Source organism: Chiroxiphia lanceolata, chromosome 4, assembly GCF_009829145.1.
Source record: "Chiroxiphia lanceolata isolate bChiLan1 chromosome 4, bChiLan1.pri, whole genome shotgun sequence".
Lineage (NCBI taxonomy): Eukaryota > Metazoa > Chordata > Aves > Passeriformes > Pipridae > Chiroxiphia > Chiroxiphia lanceolata.
Window position 1 is genome coordinate 8,319,163 of NC_045640.1, and position 23,516 is coordinate 8,342,678.

The 23,516-nt window shown below is 41.0% G+C and overlaps 1 protein-coding gene across 5 annotated transcripts; it reads left to right on the forward strand.

The window, feature by feature from the left end:
- Positions 1 to 812: 812 nt before the first annotated feature.
- TACC3 (transforming acidic coiled-coil containing protein 3) lies at positions 813 to 20,318 on the forward strand. Of its 5 annotated transcripts, none has more exons than XM_032686494.1 (16): positions 813 to 913; positions 4,714 to 4,894; positions 5,034 to 5,179; positions 7,456 to 8,535; positions 9,629 to 9,728; positions 10,169 to 10,361; positions 11,248 to 11,300; positions 12,165 to 12,298; positions 12,888 to 12,999; positions 13,705 to 13,836; positions 15,759 to 15,835; positions 15,926 to 15,969; positions 16,982 to 17,142; positions 18,464 to 18,570; positions 18,766 to 18,886; positions 20,148 to 20,318. In XM_032686494.1, the coding sequence occupies exons 2-16, from the start codon at positions 4,715 to 4,717 to the stop codon at positions 20,211 to 20,213; spliced, it is 2,706 nt and encodes a 901-aa protein (XP_032542385.1). In that variant the 5' UTR covers positions 813 to 913; position 4,714; the 3' UTR covers positions 20,214 to 20,318. The 5 variants fall into 5 exon arrangements, with proteins under 5 accessions (XP_032542385.1, XP_032542387.1, XP_032542386.1 ...); XM_032686496.1 differs by having other exon boundaries at positions 10,172 to 10,361; XM_032686495.1 differs by lacking the exon at positions 813 to 913 and adding an exon at positions 919 to 1,025.
- The last annotated feature ends 3,198 nt before the right edge of the window (positions 20,319 to 23,516 follow it).

The following is a 23,516-nucleotide window of genomic DNA, read 5'->3' on the forward strand; positions in this document are numbered from 1 at the left end:
TAGGAAATGCCACCTGATGGGGAACCACGTCCATAGGAAATGCCACCCCCCCAGAACGTGATATCTTAACACCAGCAGGTGGTTGATGCGTTACAGTTGTGATGGAGATTGGGAATTCATAGCGGTTTAGTGACACTTGGAGATGGTTACATCAGTAAAATCACGCTTGGATTCTGGGCATCTTACTTCATTCTAAAAGGCGTCCTTGTTAGCAAGTTTATTGTTTTAGCAACCAGTCTGACGACTCAACAGTAAGGACTGTTTTATTTCGCCGAATGGGCCACGAAGCTCAACAATAAAAAGCAGGCTGCGAAGCAGCAAGTTTTCTTTCCGTGATTTTATGCAAGAGATTATCGAAAAGCAGAACCACAGAACCGGTTGGGAGGGGCCTTAAAGACCATCCAGTTCCAACCTCCCCCGCCATGGGCAGGGACACTTTGCACTAGATCAGGTGTGGCAGTGCATCCTCCCCGGGGCGGATCGCCCTCTAGGGTCTATCCATCCCCCCTCAGGTTTATCCCGCCTCAGGTTTATCCCGCCTCAGGTTTATCCCCCCTCAGGTTTATCCCCCCTCAAGTTTACCCCCCCTCAGGTTTACCCCCCATCAGGTTTACCCCCCGGCCCTGCAGTGCCCGCCCTGCCCCGCGCGGGGGCGCTCCGTGAGGGGCGCAACGGCCACGAGTCGAGCTGTCCCGGCTCCGCCCCTTCCCCCCTCCCCCCTTCCCGCGTGGCACTTGTTCTGATTGGCGGGCGCGTCCCGAGCGCCGCTCGCTCATTGGCGGGCCGGGGCTGCCGTTGCGGTTTGAAATCGCGCGGCGGGGGCGGAAGGGGCGCTGCCGGGCGGGGGGTGTTGCGGCCCGAGTGCGCGCGCCGCCGGAGCCCAGCGCCGGAGGGTCCCGGGAACCGCCGGCAGGTACGGGAGGAGGTGGCTCGGGGACTCCTTTGTGTGTTCGAGGGGCTGGGAGGGGGGACTCGGGGACCCCTCTGTGAGTTAGGGGGTCTAGGGGGGACTCCGGGACCCGCCTGTGAGTTTGCGGGGACTCAGGGACCCTTCTTTGAGTTTGGGGGGCTGAGGGAGACTCAGGGATTTCTCTGTGAGCTGGGGGGGACTCAGGGATCCTTCTGTGAGTTTGGGGTGTTGGCAGACCCCTCTGTGAGCTTGGGGGGCTGGGGGGTGTGTGTCGAGGACACCTCTGTGAGTCTGGATGCTGTGGGGGTGGGCTTAGGAACCCCTTTGTAAGTTTGAGGTGGGGGGACAGGCTCGGAGATCCCTCAGTGAGTGTGGAGTGGGACTGGGGAGCGGCTTGAGGATGCCTCTGTCTGCTTGGGGTGCTGGAGGGCTGGGGAGGGAAGCTTGGGGGGGTGTGGAGACCTGGGGAATCCTCTGAGCTTGAGATGGTTTGGGGCTGGCGTTGGGGGTCTGAAGGGAGCTTGGGGACCTCTTTGTGAGCTTGGGGTGGGGTGGGACTTGGGGGAAGCGCCTTGAGGACCCCTCTGTGAGCTTGGGGTGCTGTGGGGCTTGTGGGGGAGCTCAAGGATGACTTTGTGAGGTTGGGGGTCGTGCTCGGGGACCCCTCTGTGGGCTTGGGGTGGGGTGGGACTGGGGGCACCTCCGGTCGAGGGGTCTTAGGGGCGTTTCTGTGAGCTTCGGACTAAGATATTTGGGGGAATTTCTGTCAGTTTAGGGATGAAGCAGAGGCAGGAGCTTGGGGGTAACGGGAGGAGGGCGTCGCGGGTGGAGCTCGGGTGCCTCCCACTGTGAATTCGGGGACGAGGCGAGGACCTTGGGGAGCATCTCTCTGTGTTCTGAGGATGATGTGGGGCTGATCGGGGACTGGGGTGATTCAGGAGTAAAGGGGGGCTAGGGGAGGGTTGTGGGGGGGTTTTTGTTTGTTTGTTTGAGTTTCTTTTTTTTACTTAAAGCACGGCTCGGTGGGCAGGGATGGTGCTGCCCGGAGCACAGCCTTCCCCGGCCTTGCTGCTCCTCCCCTGCAGTCAGGGAGGGTGATAGAGTGAGTCGGTTAACGAGGAGAGTGTTTATTTGTTCTGAATATGTTTGCGCTAAACATGTGTGTGTATATATAACAGTCAGCTCTGTGTCAATTTGTATGGAAATATTCACAGCACGTACTAAGTTACTTTGCCATGACTGAGAGCTCTGCATCTCTGCTGCTGGAGGAGTTCAGAAGGATAATTGAGTAGAAAAATTCCATCCTTGCCCTGCTTGTTCAGTGGCTTTTTCAGGCATTGGAGACCATGTTGGTGTTTTGGATGTTTTACCCTGTATTCGTTAAATAACAGGTTCTTGCCGTGAAACCCCCACTTTACAAATTATAGGTACCTGATGTCACTGAATTTATGCTTATTCTCAAATACAGAATGACAGGTTACTGCTTGTGCCCTGATAAATATTTTTCTAAAGCTAGGAGCAGTTTTGTTTTTGTGAACTTTTAATAGAATCATGGAATTGTTTGCGTTAAAAGGGACCTTGAAGATCATCTAGTTCCAAACTCCCTGCCGGGGCAGGGACACCTTCCACCAGATCAGGTTGCTAAAGGCCCCATCCAACCTGGCCCTGAACTCTGTTTTGCTCTAGTGGGAAAACCTGCTGCCTTTCACAATGCTTGCCTTGGACACTGACCACTTTAAACAAAGATATGAATAAAGGCTCCCTTCCCCTTTTGCTTTATCATAGCTACTAGCTAATGAACTTGTGAAGTGCAATTTAGATCAAATGTTGAGTGCAAATTTTTTAAATAAATGCTGAATTGCTTTTAATGACTTAATCCTGGAAAGAAACCTAATTTTTAGATTTAATATCTAAAACTCTCAGTACATATGGTGTATGTATATAGTGTCAATTTATTGGGTATTTTAATGATCTGAATTTGGTTTAGCAATGGTGTACAAGTATCTCAATGAGAAAGCTGAAAAATTCTGCAAGTAAACCTCCCCTACTTATGGGGCTTTTAGAAGGTGCTGACAACTTTATCATGTCCTACGGTTGTTTCTAAAGTAATCACAGCAAAAAACTAGTTTGTAAAGATTCACTTGATCCGTTGTCTCGATTTTAATTTGGAATGAAAGAAAGCAATAAAGTTCACTTCAAGTTCTACAAGTGGTTAATGTAAAAGTACTTTATATACAGAATAACTTGAACTAAAGCATTAATATGATGAATAAAGAAGGAATGAAGAAATAGCTAATACAGGCATGCTTTGCATGCCATTGCTTCTGTAGCCATTGTTTGCATTCCACTGCTGATTAAAAGTTCTGTTGTCAGGCTTGCAGACAAAGTAGCTGAGTTCTGTGGAGAGTATGAAGCAAATTTTCCTGTAAGGATTAATGTAAGAGTGAGGAAATGTGTACAGAAGCCTAAATACAGAAATTTAAATACATAAGGGCAATGAGATTGAAAATGTGACTTAAGATTTTCAGTTGGAGTATTCTTGTTACCTCTTTATGCAAGTGAAAACAATCACTTTTAGTCTTCCTGAGCTGATTTTCTGGATTCATCTGGAAAAAGAAGATAAGGATTAGCTATTTGGTCAAATCAAGCATTTGAGATCACTTGGAATGGTTATCAGTTGCAGGAAGCCAACATCTTGTCTACTTGATGATACCAATTATCTTGTATAGGTGCTACAAGATAACACATCAGTTCTTATGAAATAAATTGCTTTGATGGCAGTCTTTCAGATAAGTACCTGCACTTCTCAGGTGTCATCCTTTGTGGACAGTGATTACACTCATCTTCCTTACCATGCCTTCTGTCTGTCTTTTTTTAAAAAGCAGCTGTAGTACCACTGAGGGTTAGTGTCAAACCTTTAAGAACAGCAGAGACTCTAATAAAAGGTAGACAAAGTTCAAGTACCTATAACTTGCCTGCCATGTTTTAAATGCTTTCTTTCTCTATTTCTAATTTTTCATCCTTAATCTTAGTTGCAGCAAAGACTTTAGTTTCAAGTCCTTCACACTGGTAAGATTAGATCAGCATATATGATCTACTGAAACTTGTGCCTGTCAAATATAAGAACAATATTTAAGAAATACCTTTTTAATGACATTTTTTTCCAGATTTGATAGCAATAATGTCTATGCTGCAAAGGATTTTTAAGTACTACGTGTTTTACAAAAGAAGCACGTGCTCAGAGTGTGCAGGAAAAAGCTAAATAATTTGATTCAGGACTCTGATCCTAAACACACCCTAACTAACAAAATTTGTTTTTGCTGTTTGTTGCTGTACAATGTAGTAATGAGACCATGTGAGTAAAATAGAGAAGTGATTGTCACGTGGCCCTTGCAGAAGTGGTACTTCTGCTTGGCTGGATCCCCTGTTACAGGAGACAGGGCTGTATGTCACTGCTGGCTTAAGGGCTTGGGAATGAGGAAATGTTGCAGATGACAGAGCTCCCTTTGAAGGATGGTGGCTTAATTAGTAAGGGTATAATGTGAACTGTGGAAGGCATACTATCAACAGTTAACCTCTCAGACCCCTACCAAAAGGGCTGTACAGTGCTGCATTTAGATACTTTGAGTCTTCTGAGATACACCTTTCCATACGAAGACTTTCCATGCTTCCAGAACTCCTTTGAAGCTGTTAGTGTTTGCTAGCTGGTGCCAGGCTGCCAGCTTCTTCCATTATCTGAAAGTGCATCTGGCTGACCACACCCTCTCATTCATGCTGTGGTGCTGTGTTTGTTGATGTCCTAGAATGAGTCTGCAGATTTTAAACGCAGAAAACGGAGAAAATGGAGGAAACGTTAAGGATGATCTAACAGCAGACGACTGTGGCTTTTTCTTGGCACCGCCGGAACCTACAGGGAGACCTTCCATTCTACGCCCGTCCCAGAAAGAAAACTTGCCACCAAAAAGTGTGGCAAAAGCAATGAAGGTAAACTTTTGCTTTTGCATTGCTTATATTCTTTCTCCTTCTGTAGTCTTTGCTACTGAGTGCATAAGCTATTTGGAGCTTGAAAAATATTGTGCTCATGTTTTTCCTTTTTCTTCCTCCCGCCCCCCCTTTCTTCAAGGTAACCTTTCAGACTCCTCAAAGAGATCCTCAGACTCGAAAAATCCTAAGTCCTACTATGACAGACAAACTTGAGACTGCTTTTACACTTGATGATTGCTGTGAAGACTCGGTGGATGATGTTTTTTGTGCGCTCTCTGATGCTGAGTGAGTAATGAATTCACTGCTGGTTGTATTAGCCACGTGGGATGTGCTCAAGCTAACTTTCCCTCATTACAGAACTGTATAGTTAAAATGTCATTCTGTGTTTTATGACAAGATGTAAACTACGTGAAAGGACCAAAATTAATGCTGACTGATGCATGAGCTTTTTCAAAGGTAACTGTCAGTACCTTTAAGAAAAGTTCATCTCAGTTGTAATGTTGAATACTGAACTCTAATTCCTCTATAACTGATTTCATAGAGATGACTTAAGGTATGGATAAATGCTTAAGAGAAAAGATACATTAGGTAGAGAATACAAAACCGTTTCTTGAAGTTTTCATGTGAGAATGCAACTATTCTGAAGCTAATTTTTAAAGCTCAGCCTTAAAATATTTTCTGTTGTATGTTAAGTACTGTTGTGTCTTAAGGAGAAAAATCTGAAGAGATAAATCTTCTGAAGGGTTAACTTGAATTGAATACTCAGTGAGTATTAAGATTAAAGAAACCCTAGCAACACAAAGTGAATATAACATCAATCACACAAGTTTATGTACCTTTATAGTCTAGCAGCTTGAGTCTCAAAGTGGCTCATGAAAGGTGTCTAGAGAGGAGCATAAAATCTACCATGTTTCAATTTGAGGGTATCATGACAATATTTAAGACACCTCAATGCATGTTTTTGTTACTGACTTTTTTTGCTTTAAACTTGTATAAACATGTGAGGCTTCTAATTTCCGGTGGCAAGCAAATAGACCCTTTTGTTTGTGAAGTACTTTCATTTGACCCCTATTTTTGTTGTTTGCAAGGGAGGGAAAGGAGAAGGGTGGGAACACTTAAATGTTCTTTAAATGTAAAAATTTGCTTCAACTGTTTGTTTCCATGTGTAGTCTAGTTTAGAAAAGTACTTCTGAGCTAACCACCACAATTAAATGATTTAGTCATTTATACCCCAAACTCATTGCTTGCACAAATAAACAAAGATTTAGTACTTATAAAGCTCAAGTGAGTTAAAAGGGTCAGCACTGAATTGGTTTTAGTTAGAGCATAATTATGTGTCAACGCATTGCTTGTACTGTCCTTTGTGATTTTAAAATGTGAGGATTTGTTTGTAGCAGATAATCTGCAGGGCTAGCTGTTGCTGAAGGGTGTCCCTTTTGACAAGTGATGGGCATTTCAGGTGTCTCGCTCTTGACTGGCATTTATTAGGTTAAACACTGAAGGAGAGTAGAGTGGGAGGGACCTGAGTAGTCGGAGCAGCCTGGGGCTGAGCTATTGCAGGGAAGAGGCACTCAAACCGGGTGAGAAGAACTTCAGCTCTTATCTCCCACCTTTGCTTTCCAGTTTATCAAAGTGGAGTTTTTAGTGAGTGGCTTTTAATCGTGTTCTGTTCTGCAGCAGATAAGGATGGCACACAGAAATAAGAACTTTACGAAGGGACAAAACAATGGGAGGAAATCCTGTTTCAGGAAGTAATGGATTAACTCTCTGTAGTCTGAGGCTAAACTTCAGAAGTTGTGTAGAGTTTGGGGAAATAAAGTGGAGAGCAATAACTTGTAGAATTCTTAGCAATAGTGAGTACACAAACTCTTTAACCTGTTTCTTTTGTTAGAGAGTCTTACTTTTCTTGCTGAAGAAGTATTTTCTTGTATATCACTGCTCTTCAGATCTACTGTTTTAGGGAGCTTGGAGTTTCTGAAGTCCAGGTTCTCTTTTAGTATGTAGGCCCTCGTAGATGAAATGCTGGTGCATACTTTTGGGAGGAAAATGCTTGCCGGAATGACCAGACAAAGGAATGACTAGAATGGGAAAACCTGAATCATGACTTGGTTTGGTCCCAGACTTGAGTCTGTCATGACTCAGAGATGAATCTGCATGAAGATGAACCAGGAGCTGTGCTTGCATTTGAGCTGCTTACTGTCAATAACTTCTCCTAAGCAATGTGCGTTTCTCTGTCCAGTAAAAGGGCAATGTCTGTATGCTCTGGTGAGCAGAGCAGTCTCCAGGAATGGCTGTCATAAGATAACAAAGTTGTGTAGAACAGGTAGCTTAAGAACACTGGATAACTTCTAGGATTGATCTCCCTGTAGTTCTTGTATACCTGAGCTTGTAACTTCTGACTGTTCAGATGGCAACTGAATTTTGCTGTCAACTGACTTATTGCAAAAAAAATCAAATTATTCTGAGTGTGCAAAGCTACTTGTGCAAATATCTTTCTAAAGATAACTTCAAGAGATGCCTGAAAAATAACTATGGTATGTGTGGTCTTTTTTTTAATGCAGCACATGTCAACAAAAGATTGAGCCTGAAGCAGACAATACACAAATGCCAGAGAAGGTCAGCGTGGCTTCTTACCCAGATGATGAGATGCCAGTGAAGAGCCGAGGATCCTACAGTATTGACTTTGATAACTTAGATGACATCAATCCTTTTCAGAGTTCAGCACAGTTGCCTTATTCTCCTGGAAATCGGCAGAAGTCTCCTGTAAAAGTAACTAGCAGCCCCAAGAAAACTTCTGAAAAAAGTAATGATTCTCTTCTGACAGAAGATACAGGTCTGTCTGCTTCAACCACAGTGAATACAGAGTTTTTAAGTGAAGAGAAGCCTTTATTCTCTGCAAAAAAACTGGCACTGAGTGAGCTGGAGTCTAATAAATCCACACTGTCCCCTAAGCAAGCTCTCAGTGACTCTGAGCAGGGTGTGAAGCCTGCTTCCACAGACCTGAGCCAAACTGATAATTCAGTGGGATTAGCAGAGGCACCTACACCTCCTGGACAGTTACCTGGCAGTTTAGGTCCCAGTAGTTCTGATGTAACTGGTTCTTTTAAAACTGGGGAATCAAAGCATCAGGATGTTTTGGTAGCAGAAAAAGCTTCCACAGAAGAATCAAAGCCTGATGAAGATCTGGCCATCTCCAAAGGGAAGCCTGCAGAAAAGCCTGATGTCCCCAAGGCTGGACCACTAAAACTGGAATTTGACTTTGATGATGCCACTGCTAAAAAACCACCTCCTAGGAAACTAGGTAAAAGACCTGGAATTAAGCCACCTTCCAAAAGAATTCCTGTTACCAAAACAAAACCAGAGAATATTGAAGTGCAAAATAAAAGTAATGTGGAAGATGAAATCCCTCTTCCTAAAGCATCTTATAAGTTTGACTGGGACAAACTTGATGATCCAAACTTCAATCCATTTGGAGGAGGCTCCAAAATTTCTACCTCGCCTCGTTCTAAGCCCAGCCCTCAGAAAGTTCACCTGCAAGAGGAGCAGGATAGTACCACTTCAAGAAGAGACCCTCTTCCAGTGGAACAGGATAACTGTTCAAGTACATTTGAAACTCCTGAAAAATCAGAACCCAAAAATCCGTAAGTAAATGTGTAGCTAAATGCAGAAGCACCTCAAACCCATGTGAGGAAAGGTAGGTAGTGTCTAGCTAGTTGATTCCTACTTTGACTTCTTCCCTCCAACATTGACTGAGTCTGTTGTTGTAATCTTTGACACAATTATGTTGCAACAGCAAAGATCTCACTGGGGAGACTATCCTAAGATGATAACTCTAGGGAAAAGTTGTTCTTAAATCTAGAAGAATGGGAGGGAACAGGCTTAGGTGGAAGGAGCATTGGGTCATATGGTTCTTTCCCCACTCCTCCAAGATAAGAGTAAAATGTGGAGAACCAGGTGACTGCTACTGTCTTTAAATCAAATGCCCAGGGAGCAGGCAGTTCTGTTTTCTGCTGGTCTGAGGTGCTGTTTCTGCCCTGTGTGTTCTTGGTATCTAAATGCTATCTCCAATAGAAAACCCTGTCTCTGAACCTGCATTTTTTTTTTGGCACCACAAACTTTTTATTTGGGAATGGAATATGTTATGTGTTGCCTTTCCTAGAAAATCTAGTTATTAAAGTCTCAGTGTTGCTATAGACAGTCAGAACTGGCACAAGTTGATCATTTGACAGAAATGTTTGCTCTCTTGCTCCCTGTGTGATGTGATCAGTTACTGTTTACCAAGGTGAGAAGTTTACTTACTGCTGACAGCACAAACTGAAGTACTGGATTTCCCTAGTGAAGTTCTGTGCTTTACACTAATACAGCACAGCATTGCTTTGGGAAGAGGAGCAGGCTCCTATAATTCTCTTCTTAATTAAACAAAAAGCCTATTTTTTAATTAAAAAATAGTAATGAGCCTAACAAATGGAAATGTGAGAACAGTGCTAAATGAATAGAAATAAGTGATACTGCTTTGACTTTCTGCTTCCTACATAACACTGCTTCTGATGGAGGGAGAGCTTTCTGTCACTTAAGTTGTCAGCAGGCAAGACAGTGAATTTACATCCCTGCCCTCTGAAAAGCTTCCTGGGCTGTGAAAACTCTCAAAGAAGGTAACTTTGTTCAGTGAATTTGGTAATATAGAATTCAGACCTGTGTGACTTAAATTGATTTTTCTTTTTTTTCTTTCTTTAGGGAAGTTGTTAAGCAGAGTGTGGTGGAAGACATGCCAAGAGCTCCAGAAGAGAAACCAGGAGTTCAAGCAGAAGCTGAATTTCCAGAAGAGAGAGACATGGTAAGGTATAACAAAGATAGCCAGTTCTTACCAGGTTGTTTCGTTGAAGAGTCGACTTAGTGACTTAATCTTGTGAAACCTATTTTTGATATTTTGTCTAAGAATTAGTGGGTTTATGCATCCTTAGCAACTCTAAAAGGAATATCAACTGTGTGGACTTGTCTTTTGAAGGTAACATCAGAGACAACCAAATTGGTACCTTGATATTTAGTATCTTTTTTGATCAGCAGTCACACATAAGGGTGTGGACTATAAAAAAAAAGTGACTCCTGTATAGTATGAACTCAGTGTAGGGAGTTTAATTTCTATGCCTGTGAACCCTTGTTTCATTATGTTGGCTACCCAGCTAATTTATGACAAAGCAATTTGATCATTATAATGATTTTCATTACATTTAAGTAATTATTTTAACAGTAAAAGATTGTGTTTTTTCTCATCAGAAGGAGCAAATGGATGCATCTAAACTGTCTTCAGCTCATAATGTCCACTCTCAAGATAATTTGGTTTCCTCTGACAGTGGAAAAAAGTCAGTATCTGCAGAAGTTAAACCTCTTTCCCACAGAACTGAAATAACAGCAGTTGAGGGGACACCTGATGCTGAACCTGAAGAATTCTTCAGACCATCGTCTGAGGGTAAGGGCATTTCTTTAAAACAGACTGAAAATATAATGTTACAATAACCTGTGTGTATATCTTTTTCTATCTCAGTTTTGGCATGAATTTTAGTTTTGTCTCTTATTCTACACTTCTGAAAGGACTGCAAAGCCTACAATAACTAGCAGTGCTGGGAAAAGTACCTAAGCCTAAGTTCACAAAGCTGGGTATTAGTGTTCAGCTGCCTGGAAGGATAAAATTTAGGCTGGTACAGAAACAATCTGTTTAGAGTTTCTGTGGCAGTTTTCTGTGCTGAAAAAAAACACTCCTTTAAAATAATTTTTGGTATTAAAGCCTTTGTAAACTGAGAGCAATGTAACTGTCTGGAGTTGTGAGTCTTGTAGATTACTGCAGTCTTAGCACTACTTGAATATTGGTTTCATAATACGGTGTGGACAGTCTTTCTGCACTGGCATGATTGTCTTGAAAGCTTCCTACACAGCTGTGACTTGACCACTTGGTGGGGTTATTCCTTGTAGAAGCATTGTGTGGAAGGATGAGGAAATTATTTCACTGCAGTGCAGTCTGTCATTGACCTTCAGAGTGGAGTGGAATCAGTATGTTGGGAAATGGCTGTCACTTCATTGTTCAAGTCTGAGCTGTGTGCCAGTTTTCATAGTGAGACTGACAGCTGTAGTCTTTCATGGGGCATTGTAAAAAACAGTAGAATATCTGAGTGTGCTTGTCACTTTAACCACAGAACAACAGAAGTTCTTCAGCTGTGTTAAATTCTGCATATACTTACAGAAGTGAAGAACTAGAACTCATGAGAATGAAAGCAGTATTTATACACATATCTGTTTATTTCTGTCTGTGGTAAGACCATATGAGACATCTTCATTGTATCTTTTCTGGGTTTTTCCAGTCCTAGGAACGGGCATAGAAATAGACTATCTGGAACAATTTGGGACTTCATCAGTAAGTATGACATTGAAATGTTTTGTTTGCTTCCCTGGCAGGGTGGGGAGGGAAAGCAAAGGTGAAACTGTGAAACTTTTAAATGTTTTTGTGAAATAACTTCACTTTGAATTGTCTGCAGAAATACAGGTTCTGTTCCAAAGGAATTGTGGTGACAAGGCTAGGCAGGAGGTGGTGGTGGAAAGGAAATGTATTTATAAGCAGTTGAACTGAAAATTAGAGATCTCTTGCTTTCAATTTGCAAAGGTGCTGTTTTTTCTTTAATAGCAGTGAAACCAGTGTGGATGATGTTTCACTTCTGGTGGTTGCAAGAAAAACATGATGCTTTGAGAGTGCAAGATCATTGTTTCAAAAATATTTTTAAACTCTTTTGCTTTATGGCCAGTTTCAGGAAATTTGTCTCTAAATTGGGCATGTCATGTTCTAATTGGTTCAGCTTCATTATTCTTTCTCCTGCTTGGGTCCAGAGTAAGAGCAGCCCTGAATGTACAGTGAATACACTGAATTGGAGTTGGTTTTGGTTGTGCTGTGTTTGTCCTTATTATTGTCTGTGAATGGCATACACTGTTTCTTCAGCTTACAATACTATCCTTCCCTTTCAGTGTCTTCTACTGGTTTTGAGTAGTTTATAAATGTTTGCCCTTTTGATTCTGTCTGTGAGCAGATTGAGTTCACTTGATATTACATAAGGACTTCAGCATGTGGGCACAGAGTTCTCTTATGTAATTTTTCTCTTGAGAACAATACTCTGGCCACTGAAGAACAGGCTCACCCACTCTCCAGAGGATTGTTTGTGTGTGGGTGGGATGTGTGTGTTATGCTCTGAAACAGCATATCTGCCAGTTTATGCCTCTTTCCCTTCAGTTCAAAGAGTCAGCCTTAAGAAAACAGTCACTGTATTTGAAGTTTGACCCTCTACTGAGAGACAGTCCAAGAAAACAGTACCAGAAATTGATTGAAACAAATGAGACTATTATCACAGCTCCACCTCAGCAGAGGTAGGTATTGACTTAGTCTAGGCTGTAGTACAGAAGATCAGAGTTGTTTAGATTGGAAAAGAACTTCCAGATCAAGTCCAACAGTTAATCCAGCATTCGTGAGTCTACCACTAAAATGTGTCCCCAAGTGCCACAGCTACATGTCTTTTAAATTTCTCCAGGGATAGTGACTCCATCACTTCCCTGGGCAGCCTGTTCCAATGCTTGATCACCCTTTCAGTGAAGAAATTTCACCTAATGTCCAATCTAAACCTTCCCTGGTGCAACTTGGGGCTGTTTCATCTAGTCTTGTCCCCTGAGCCTCCTTTCCTCCAGGCTGAACACCCCCAACTCCCTCAGCCTCTCCTCATCAGACTTGTGTTTCAGACCCTTTTCCAGCTCTGTGTCCTTCTCTGCACTTGCTCCAGACCTCAGTGTCTTGTAGTGAGGGGCCCAAAACTGAACACGGGATTTGAGGTGTGGCCTCCTCAGTGCCAGTACAGGGGAACAATCACGGCCCTGGTCCTACTGGGCACACTATTGCTGATACAGGAGCTTTACAAGGAAAGGCAGCACTTGAATTTAATGGTGTTTGTTTGTTTATTTTTAGTCCTGTTCCTGATTTAAGTAAATTGCTTGAGGAACCTGAAAAGCCTCTAGTGTGTCTTCAAAATGAAGAAAAACCAAAAGGACTAGATCTTCTGGGGACATTTACAACTTCTGTAAGGGTGCCTACAGTGCTATCAGGTTTCATGTTGGTATTTTGGGAAAGGGATAGCCTAGGTTCTCGAGACTTATGCAGATACTTTAAAGATCACAGAATGTGATAAATGTTTATTTAAACTCTTGTCTTAAACCAGGTTGGATACTCACATCAAAGTTGATATGGACTTTTTGATGGACTTCATTTTCTTAAGTATTAAAATTTTTTTGTGAAAACTGGTACCATTGCATGTGGTGTAGGAGAACTTGAGCTGTTTTTAAGAATGCTTTAGTAAGGCAATATTTTTTTTTTTTTATGCAAGTGAAGCCACAAAAGAGAAACTTACTTTTTAGTTGCACTTTGATTAAACTCAATGCTTTATAGTCTATGGTTTATAACTTGAACAGCCTTTTATGGACAGATCTGCACACTGCAGTTCATCCTGAAATGGTCTTTTTTTTGCTTGTGGAGAACAGTGTGGTGTCAATCTGCTTTGTAGCATCTTTTGATAGCTGTAATTGGTGGATAGCAGTTCTGGTTGCACCATGTAGATGTCTTTTAGAACCATGTAGTTACCTTTAAAGTGAGAAAGTTACCGGAGGTATTTTGTGTGTTAAAGTAGTCTGTGTTGACTTAGCATTAAATTATGTACATAGATCTAATCAATGGCATGACAGTAGGACTCTTGAAACTTTCCTTTTTTTTTTTTTTTTTCTCCTTACAGGACACAGGTCCCCTAATTCCAGACTCCCTGAGTGGTGATGTTCCTCCAGTCCCTTTTGCTGCTTCTACAGACACTGCTGTGGATGCTATTATAGATGTGCTGAAATACAGCCAAAAAGACATGGATGCAATGGTATGGTGGCCCTTGTAAAGCTGAACTTGGCATAGCTTGGAAATTCCTTTTATTTAGATTATCTGGGATAAGTCTCTACTTTGTAAGTCTTCTCATCATACTTGACATAGGCATCTCACTCTGAAAAGCTGTGCACTTGATGGGAGCTGTAGGAGTAGAACTCCTGAGAGCTAATACCTAATGAAATAGGTTAAACTTCACTTCTAATTAGGTTCTGCCTTAGAACTGGTCAGCACATGTTATCAGATGGGATGGTCAGGCTTAACATCAGTGATCTGAATATTTTCTGTTCAGTGCTGTGATCAAGTCTTTTTTTTTGTGGGACCTGAAGGCACAACAGTATGTCCAGCTAATAAAACGAAGGTGAGATCTGGAGCTCACTCTGAAGGAGAAAGACATTAATGGGGGAGGAAAATAAGAAGTTGATAGGATTTCAAGCATATTCTGGAACTACAGAAGTTGTCTTTAAACCCCCATTTGCTTACTGATGCAAGAAGATTTGTGTGCCCGCTCAAAAAATTTGAGTGCTTGATTCATTATGGCTTCTGGGTTATGTAACTTTACAAACACTAAATAATGTAAGAGGAGTATCTAAGCATAAATGCCCTCAAAGCTAATCATGTCACTTCAAAATTAACTTGAGCAAAAAATGGAGCATCAAAATTCCTGACTGCTGTACTGCAGGCAGCAGGGGACAGCTTTTAGTGCATTGATCTAAAATAAAGAATTTATATACGGTAGGAAGGGGGAAAGCTTGTAATATCTTAAAATTGCTGCTCTAATTTCTTGTTTGAAAGAACTGGTTTACACACACAAACATAATTATAGGTGTGACTGGATGGCTCCAGCTGTGTAACTTAAACAAGTAGAAAGGCTTGGAATTTACTATATTTACTTCAAAGGAAGATAAAATAAATTTTAAGATTTTTTTTTTTTTTTTGGTCTGAAACAAGTTGAGAGTAGGAGAAAAGGGAAAACCTATTTTCCTTCCAAGCAAATACAGCACTTAGGAAAGTGCTTTCTTGAGGTCTGCTGAACCATTTCTGAGCTTGCAAGTGAAAGTTTCTAGCATGTTTCCATCTTCACATGTTTTTGCTTTTGTAACGTTTGTTTCTACCATAACTATCACTACCCCTTCCTCTTTATTTTTTGTACATTCTATTTTCACTTGTGCCCTTCTTCCTGTCATCTGAAATATTGCAATAAATTTAAAATGAGTTTACTCCAAAATAAATACTAGAAAATGAGTGTACGACAGTGTACTGTGCAGTTTTGTGGCAAAATTAGCAGTTTTTGCATTTAGCAAAGAGTGCTTATGCTGCTTAATATTTTTACTGTGAGCTCTGCTTTAATTCAGCTGATGTGAAATGGGTATGATTATTCTTAAATGAGTTGAGGAATCTTTTAATCCTCCCTCTACCATGTTTCCAACTTTGGTGTTGAACATAAATTACTCCAAACAGCAACTTGATCTTGAATAGACTTCTGGGTTTTTTTTTTTCCTCTCATGTGTTAAGATTAGCAGGTTTGTGTAGTGCTTTTTTTTTTTTGTCTGCCTTGTAAAGAGGTGAGAAATATGTCTCTTGTTTGAGAGAATGTTCCTTGGCCAGTTTTGTTCTCTCAGAAATTTTAATGGTCTGCATGTACAGTGAGTAGCCAAGAGGTTGATCTTGCTTTTTGAAGACATATTAGGTATGAATACATGATGGTTGTCATGTATGCAAAATAATATGTATCAATCTAAAGCTTATTTGAGTCAAGTTTGTAATGAAACAATTTTGATTCTGTTAATCAATTGGAACTTATCTCTCTCCATATTGGGTTATAAGTATACCTAAGCTGCCCTTCAGACGGTTTTTAGTATCAAATATTTTTATCTCTTCCTGTGCAAGAAATGAAGGTTTACTTTTTCACCCTCACAGGTTCAAGAGAAAGAGATGGAGACTGAGAAATGGAAAAACAAGTATAATAAGCTTTATATGGAATACCAAGAAATGGAGTATGAACCTGTCTTGACTTTTATATCTACTTATTTACTCCAGATGCTTTTTCTAACATATGTTCAACATTTTTTTTTCATGGTTTTTAGAAAAATAGTTGCTGAGTTTGAACAGACAATAACACAAGTTATGGGTAAGTTCCTAATTTACACTTTGAATGCCTTGAGGGGCTGGGGCCTTCTTAGCCTAGGGTAACTGAGTGAGGTTAGTACTCGTTCACCTCTGATGACATTAATATTTCAAGTGCTTCCAGGGTTAGTGTAAGGTTTCCAACAAGATAGTTAGACTAACAATTTTATGCACATTCATACAGACATGACATCACTTGGTAGATAACAGTGAGTTCCTGAATCAGGCATGAACACATCTGACTTTTTCTTATTCTTCAGTGGAGTGTGAGTTGTTGCTTCATTAAAGCTGGCAGATCTGGTTGTCAGCACTTTGTGTTAACTGCTTATTATCTGACATCATTTAAGTGGCAAGATATAACTAGGAGTACTTGCTGGACAGACCCGGCCTTTGCTTCAGTCAAGTTTGTGGCTTCAAAACTAGGAAAGACATATAGTGAAACTCTCATTGTATAGGTGCATTTTCTTAATTCAAAGCTGAATAGACACATCTATGCCTTGCTTAAATTTAGTTCTTTAAGAAGACTGAATATTGTGCTAGCTTTTTTGTACTTCTTTAAGCCTGTGGGAAACATAGGTCAGGTCTGCTAAGGTTTGCTATGCTAGTTTGACTTGTTAACCCAGTCTGCTTCAGATCTTCCAGCTATTGTGTATGTTTAATGAAAACAAATATTTTTGAATTCTTTGCTTCTATCACAAGATTTGAGGCTCCTGTTATGGTAAAGTCGGGTGGAGTGTTTTGACTACACTGCAGGAGAGACAGTGCTTTAGGCCAGCACCTTGTCATTAGTGTTTAATGGCCTTAATTTCTGTGTGATGTAGTGTGTAGCAAATAGACAAGGACTGCTTTCTTGAAAGCACAGATATTGTGTCTTTCCAGGTGAGAGGCCATGTTGTTGAAACCCTTTTGTGCTTAAGAGCAAGAATTGAAGGCATGGGGGCTGCTATCTGTCTATTCTATGGAACTAGTTTTATGCTAATGCAATAACTGTAACGTGTTAACTCCACTTTCTCTAGAGGATTCTCAGAAGCAGAAGGAAGTCTCAAGGAAAGAAATGCAGAAGCTGATGGAGGAGAAGCAGCAAGCTTTATCAGATCTCAACTCTATGGAAAAGTCTTTCTCTGAACTCTTCAAACGACTTGAAAAGCAGAAAGAGGCACTAGAGGGTTACCACAGAGTAAGGATGCTCTAATGCAAATAATATCCTTCAAGATAAATGAGATTTAGTGGAGAGGAAATAGTGGAATTTCAGAAGCAGCCATTAATTAGCTGGTATAGGCACTACCTGGAAAACCAGGTGCTAAGTTGTTTCTTTAAAGATGATAAAAAATTACTAGCTTGTTGTATTTAGTGACTGACTTAAAGTATAATAATGACATCTGTTAGAAGCCAAAGTTTCTTCAAACAGAAGTGAGCTGGTTCTTGCTGCACACATGTCATTTTTGTTTATCATAGAGACACTCTCATGTAGCAACTACTGCACAGGAGTGGCTTGTTTCCCTTACATCATATTGAACAGATGTTGAAGAGGGTTTGCTATTACAAGTCAGATTGATAATAGTTTATTGGATGCTCTTTACTAAGTTGTGTTTTTTGTTAAAGCTAAAATCAGGCCTTCATTCTGCAGCTTCTTCAGAGGCTGGAGGAAGGAAGCTAATGAGGAACATAAGCTATGGCTTCTTACTGCATAAAAATGTATGAAAATCGATTCAGTTGACATTTAAAAAAAACGCCTTCAGATTTTTTCATTCAGTTATCCTTAAACTCAAGCTTAAAACTACCCTATCACAAGTTTCATGGTAGTCTAGGTTTGAGGAAACAGGCAGGGTGTCTGTGTTAAAATTTCAGTTTCTTCTTAGGCTTCCTTCATCTTGTGTCCCTTCCATTTCTACCCTAAATTCAGAAGCCCTTTCCTTAGCACAGAAACACACCTGGAAACAGAGTTGCTAAATTCAAGAGCTGCAATTAGTAGGGAGTCTTAGCGCTTGTTTCAAACAGTTCCAACTTTCTGTAATAGCTAATAAAATATCTTCACAGTGTGCCTAGCAATGTAACTTTCTTGCTGTTAATGTTTGTATTAATTTACACTGGGGTCCAAAGCCTGAATCTTTCCATGGGTTCTCTGAAGAAGTTGGATTTGTAGCTATTCTTTGGACAATTGCAGCTTAAGACAAAGATGATTTAAAAAAAAAGAAGGGAAAACAACAAAGGCAACCAGTGACTGTAGTTTTAGTGACCTTCACCTTTACTACAGTTTGCTACTAAATAAATGTATTGGGAGGGACACAGGGTGAATAAATCTTAGTTTGCAAAGTTCAGGTAGTTGAAAGGAGCCATTTTAGTCTGTGTAGGTCTGTGGGACTTTGCAGCTGTTCCTGCTACCCTGGTGAGCAAATAGTGCCACTCGGGTGTATTCAAACAGCCCCTTTGTCAGGTGAATGGACTCTTCATCTACTGGCACGTAAAAAGCTAACTAAGGTTCTTGATTTTTGGGACAGAATGAAGAACTTTTGAAAAAATGTGCTGAGGACTACTTGGCTAGAATTAAAAAAGAAGAGCAGCGGTATCAGGCACTAAAGGCACATGCAGAGGAAAAGCTGCAGCGGTAAGTACCGTGTCAAGAAGCCAAGTACTGGGAGTGAAGTATATACTTCTCACAGTTGCTGCAGAACGTGTTCCAATAATACCAGAACTTGTCTTACATATGTTTAATTTTGAGATTAGTCAAAAATACAAGCATCTAGTGTGATTTGCTGTGCTGACTGAAGGGGGCATTAACACCACCTTGCAACCGTTTCAGAGCAAACGAAGAAATTGCCCACATTCGAAACAAGGCTGATTCAGAGGCTGCGGCGCTACAAGCGACTCTGCGCAAGGAACAGATGAGGAACCAGTCTCTGGAGAGGAGCCTTGAACAAAAGGTTGGTCAAAATGCCATGGGTGAACCTCTTCAAGCTATTGCCTTAGACTAGGTCAAGAACTCCCCTGTACCAGTGCTAGAAGTAATTGTGCTAACTGTGCTGGTTTTGGTGGCTGCTGTCCTAGCAGGGTGAGGGAAATAGGCATTGAAAACAAAGACACAACTGTATTATGTCAGGACTTGTCTGTATGTGTAGATTTTTTTGGAGCATGAGGTTTGTTCCCATAGATGGATTGTAGAAGTGATCAGTCTGGGCTACTGTGTCAGGAGGTTACCTGAACTACTGAAAGAGGTGGTGATCTAACAAGTAAACATGAAACAGAGCAGAATTTGGGAATAAATCTTGAATAACACTTTGGTTCAGCTTGTTCATGAACATGGCTTGTAAGCTGTTAGCACTGATACAGATTGACTGTATACGACTGAAGTGTTCAGTACTGTTCAGGCCATTAATCCTTGTACTTTGTTTCATTTTGCATAGGTAAAGTCTTACAATGTTTTGTAAAGAGCCATCAGTTTCCTTTGTTGAAACCCTTCAAAGGAAGAAGCTTTTTGAGGGTTAAAAGTCACAGCTGGAAATGCATGCAGTTTTACTCTGTCATGGTTGTCTCTGCCAGCACTGAAGATTCAAAAATGGATAATGCTGACACACTCCTATTATGGAAAAATCCTGTATTTTTTTTGATCTTCAGGCTTATGGCTAAGGTTTGCATAGCTGAGGAAACAGTAGGCCTGTAACTGAAGAGATGAGACAAACCATTTAACACAGAACTGGTTTTGGTCTTGTCATAAATACAGTAATGCTTTATGTTAAGAATTCTTATTAAAAGGGTTTAACCATGTAAGGAGTTCTACAAACTGGAAATTGTCATTTGTCAGTGAAAGTATAAAAGCATTATTTGAAAGTGTCTTGTGAAGATTAAAATCTAAACTGTCATTGTCTTGCATTTCCATGTACCTAACAAAGACTTTGAGTCTGAAAAGTCTTGTTTCCCTGGGTCAGTTGTTCTCCATGTATTATGGGAAAGTCAGGAAGAAGTAGAAACAATTTAGTGGATTCTGGCTCATTTCCTGAGGCGTTCTCAAGGATACCATGTGCCCTTTGACGTAGTAGACTGTCCTTTACCTTAAATTTGCATAAGTCACTATCATGTAAATGCACTTTCTCTTCTATTTGCTGACAAACATCTCCTTGGTACTCAATACAAGGTGGTAGCATAGTTTGGACATACCTGAAACTCACTCTTTTCTTTCTTCCACAGACTAAAGAAAATGATGAACTAACGAAAATCTGTGATGACTTGATCTCGAAGATAGAAAAAAGTTGATATCTCTACTGTCTTGTAAATATGTTTTCTCTGACTTGCTGTCTTGTGTAGTTTACTCACTTTTTTATGTATGTGGGAAAAAATAAAATTTTTGATTCACACTTGTCTTGCATGTTATTGGCTGCATCTTTTGTGGAAACATCTGTAAACTTAAGTAACAATGTCTTGCATAACATTTTTACATGTAGCTCAAAGGAAAAATTTAATTGTCATACTTACAGTCTGTTCCCTCTGTAGTCCTGATCTGGCTTTGCTGTGGGGGCTCCCCATGGGCCCTGTGTCTCTATTCTGCACTTTCTGCTCTCACTTAAAGAACTCCAGAGTTACAAGACTCTAATAAAACTGGATGTGTCACAAGTGCTATAAAGTATTTACTGATGTAAAAAAAAAAAATTGCAACTTCAGTTTGATTTTGCGCTTTAAGAGGAGCTGGAGTGATTTGGTTTTGCAGACAAGCCAAGCAGAGGGCTGAATAGCAGGACTGCTACTCTCTGGGGTTTTTCCATGTCATTAGTCTGTCTGATGCTATTGATTTTAAAGTCCCCAGTCAAGAGCTCCCTGGTCCTGCCTGTAGAGGAAAGCCTTGAGAGCTGTAGGCTGCAGGTCACAGGTTGTGATGAAGTCAGCTCTGGGCAATAGCAGACATCTCAGATGAGGTGTTATTACCTAACAGACATTAACAGGATTGACTCATTGCAAGCTTACAGCTTTTTACTTCTAATATTACTTGGGAGGTTATTCCCTTACTTGCCTGGCTCAGAGATGCATCTTGCTCAGAAGGGCTGTTGCTGCTGAGTCTGCTCTTAACTGCAGTTGGAACCTTTCTCAAGCTCATGGTTAGGCCACACTTAGCACAGGTTGAGCATAGAGCCACAGAAGTTAGACCTGTGCTTTCCTTTCCTGGTGTTGGATCATTCCTGTGGTCTGATGAGCCCAACTGCCAGGTCTGGGGGCTTTATTAGGGATAAGCCTGCAATCCGAAATCTTTCCACAAGATGTAGCTGCTGCTCTTTGAAACGGGGACTTTACTCGGCTGGGTGGAGCTGGAGGCTGTCCCTCTCCTCTAGTCGTGCTTAATGCTAACGAAATAATTGTTTTCATGGTTTCCTCTTGGACAGGATGAAGAGCTGCACAGCAGTGAATGATAACAGATTTACTGTAAACAGTGACAATGCTATCTGGTGTTTTTGTGCTACACCACTGTATGCACCTTTAGGAAACTGCTGTATCAGGGAACACTGGGGTCTTCCTTACCTTCCTGAAGAGGATGAGTGAGCAGGTTTTGTATCTGTGAGTCCCTAAGGCTTAACTTCAAGGCATTGCCTATCCTTGAGCTTGGATAACTATTTTCCTCGCCAAAGGGTGTGGGACTGAAGGGGCCTCTGCATTTTAAACAACTCAGAAGGGATGGTTTCTTTTTCTTTGCAGGTTCAATATGTACCTCCGACCTAACACTCACACCACCTGTAAGATTTTAGTATTTTGTAATTCCTACCTGAAAAGTATTGTTTAAATATTACCTTCCTTATTTTAAAGAGCTGTTCTGGTTACTTTCTTATGCTGAACAGTCCTCTTCAGAAGAATTCAGCCTTACAGCATACAATGGAGGTACTCAAATGCACATTTAATGAACTTGTGTGAGCTGTTGTGTGGAAAATACATGTGTGTTTCAGTGGGATTAGTTAGTGTTTGCTTACTGAGAAAAGAATCAATCTGTCTGGGAATTTTTTGCCTTATTGTCATTTACTTACTGAGCCTCATCTGTTGTGAATTCGCCTCTCTGCAAGCAGGTACTACGAGGGAAAGGTGATACTGCTTGGTGCCTCTACTGTCTGAGTTTTATTTATTATTTATATGAAAAATTGCTCAGTGCTGTACAAACAGAGGATGACAGTTCTCACCCCAGACAGCCTGTTCTTGGTTCAAGCATATGGGAGGATGTATTTTATTTCAGAGTTGACTAAGGTGGATCAAAGGTGCTGAGCCTGTTTGCATGATCTAACATCGTTGGTGTGTTTATATAAAGGGCTTCCACAAATCTGTGCCTTTAACACTTTTTCATGGTGTTTCTGGTGTTTTCCAGGAACTCTTGAGGATACACATCTGACCTTGGACTGTACTACCATGCAGGCAAACTGTGCCCTATACTTGCACTGATGTTGGTCAATCTCTTTTGTGAGGGGATTTTTAATTCTCTTAGGCTTCCAGAGCAAACATAACTGTAGCCTGGCCTACGTGGTCCAAAGTCACCTTCTTTCCAGCCCTTTCCACTCCTGTTTCCAACTTTCAGCAGAACATTCATCATGTTCCAAGCATAGGCTTTAGACTCTGGCATAGTTAAAGCCTTTGGTTCAGAAGCTGTGGCATAAACCTTGCTGGAGTCAGGTAATATCTCCAGGTTGATCCTAGAGTCAGTGGGTTGTACTCTGACCAACTTTCCAGTCGTTTTATGCAGCTCTGACAGCACAGAATAAATGAAGAAATGTCCTAATTTGACATGAGGGGATTTCAACAGTCACCTCAGTGTGAAACTGGAACCAGGCAAAGGCTGAATCAAGCTCTCTGACTTCAACTGGACTTCCAAAGATACAACTTCACTTCTAAGGCTGCAAGTTATGCCTCCAAAGCAGGTATTTTTCCCTTCTCTGTTGTAAAAATTAAAATTGCACAGAAGAAACCAAGAGAAATAATTAACCATCTCCTACTTTTCCTCATTTGGAGGATGGATTTATTACCTAAATGAGAAAACAACAGAATGTTTTAAAGCAGAAAAGGGAAATGAATACTATTTTTCTGTTAAAAAACAAACTTAGAAAGCATTTAATTTCAGCATGCTGTCTTTGGCTGTATGAGGAGCTCTCTGTCTTTTCAGAAGTCACTAGATCATGACATGACTAATCTTTTTCTGTTTTTGAAAGATCTGTGTGGTTTGACTTTGAGAAATGGATTAGTCACAGCATCTACTTTCTTACAGATTTCTTTTCCTCTCCACCTCACCTAATGCAGACAAACTAAATCCTCTGTGGGAGTGAAGGGGAAGGAAATTCCCTGAGTTTTTTCCTATTTTTGATCACAGTGCCAGTAAAATTAATGGCAGTTTACATCAGCTATTTGCTTTTCAGTGCTTGCTGCCAGGTTTTTGCCAATATTGTCTTGCTGTTTGCAGACAGAACCTGCATCAGACCCTGATTTTTTTCTCTCTCCACCCTTTCCCAGTGGTGAAGTTCTGCTGTCCGTAAGAGGTTTGTGTTGTAACTTTATCCATCTCCATGGAGTCTCTCCTGGCTCTCAGTGTATGAGGAC

Excerpts from the sequence above, each read along its gene's own strand:
- TACC3 (XM_032686494.1), top strand. The coding sequence starts at position 4,715 with ATGAGTCTGCAGATTTTAAACGCAGAAAACGGAGAAAATGGAGGAAAC. Across the intron at positions 5,180-7,455 it reads TGTGCGCTCTCTGATGCTGA|CACATGTCAACAAAAGATTG; the intron begins GTGAGTAATGAA and ends TTTTTAATGCAG. Across the intron at positions 15,836-15,925 it reads ATGGAATACCAAGAAATGGA|AAAAATAGTTGCTGAGTTTG; the intron begins GTATGAACCTGT and ends CATGGTTTTTAG.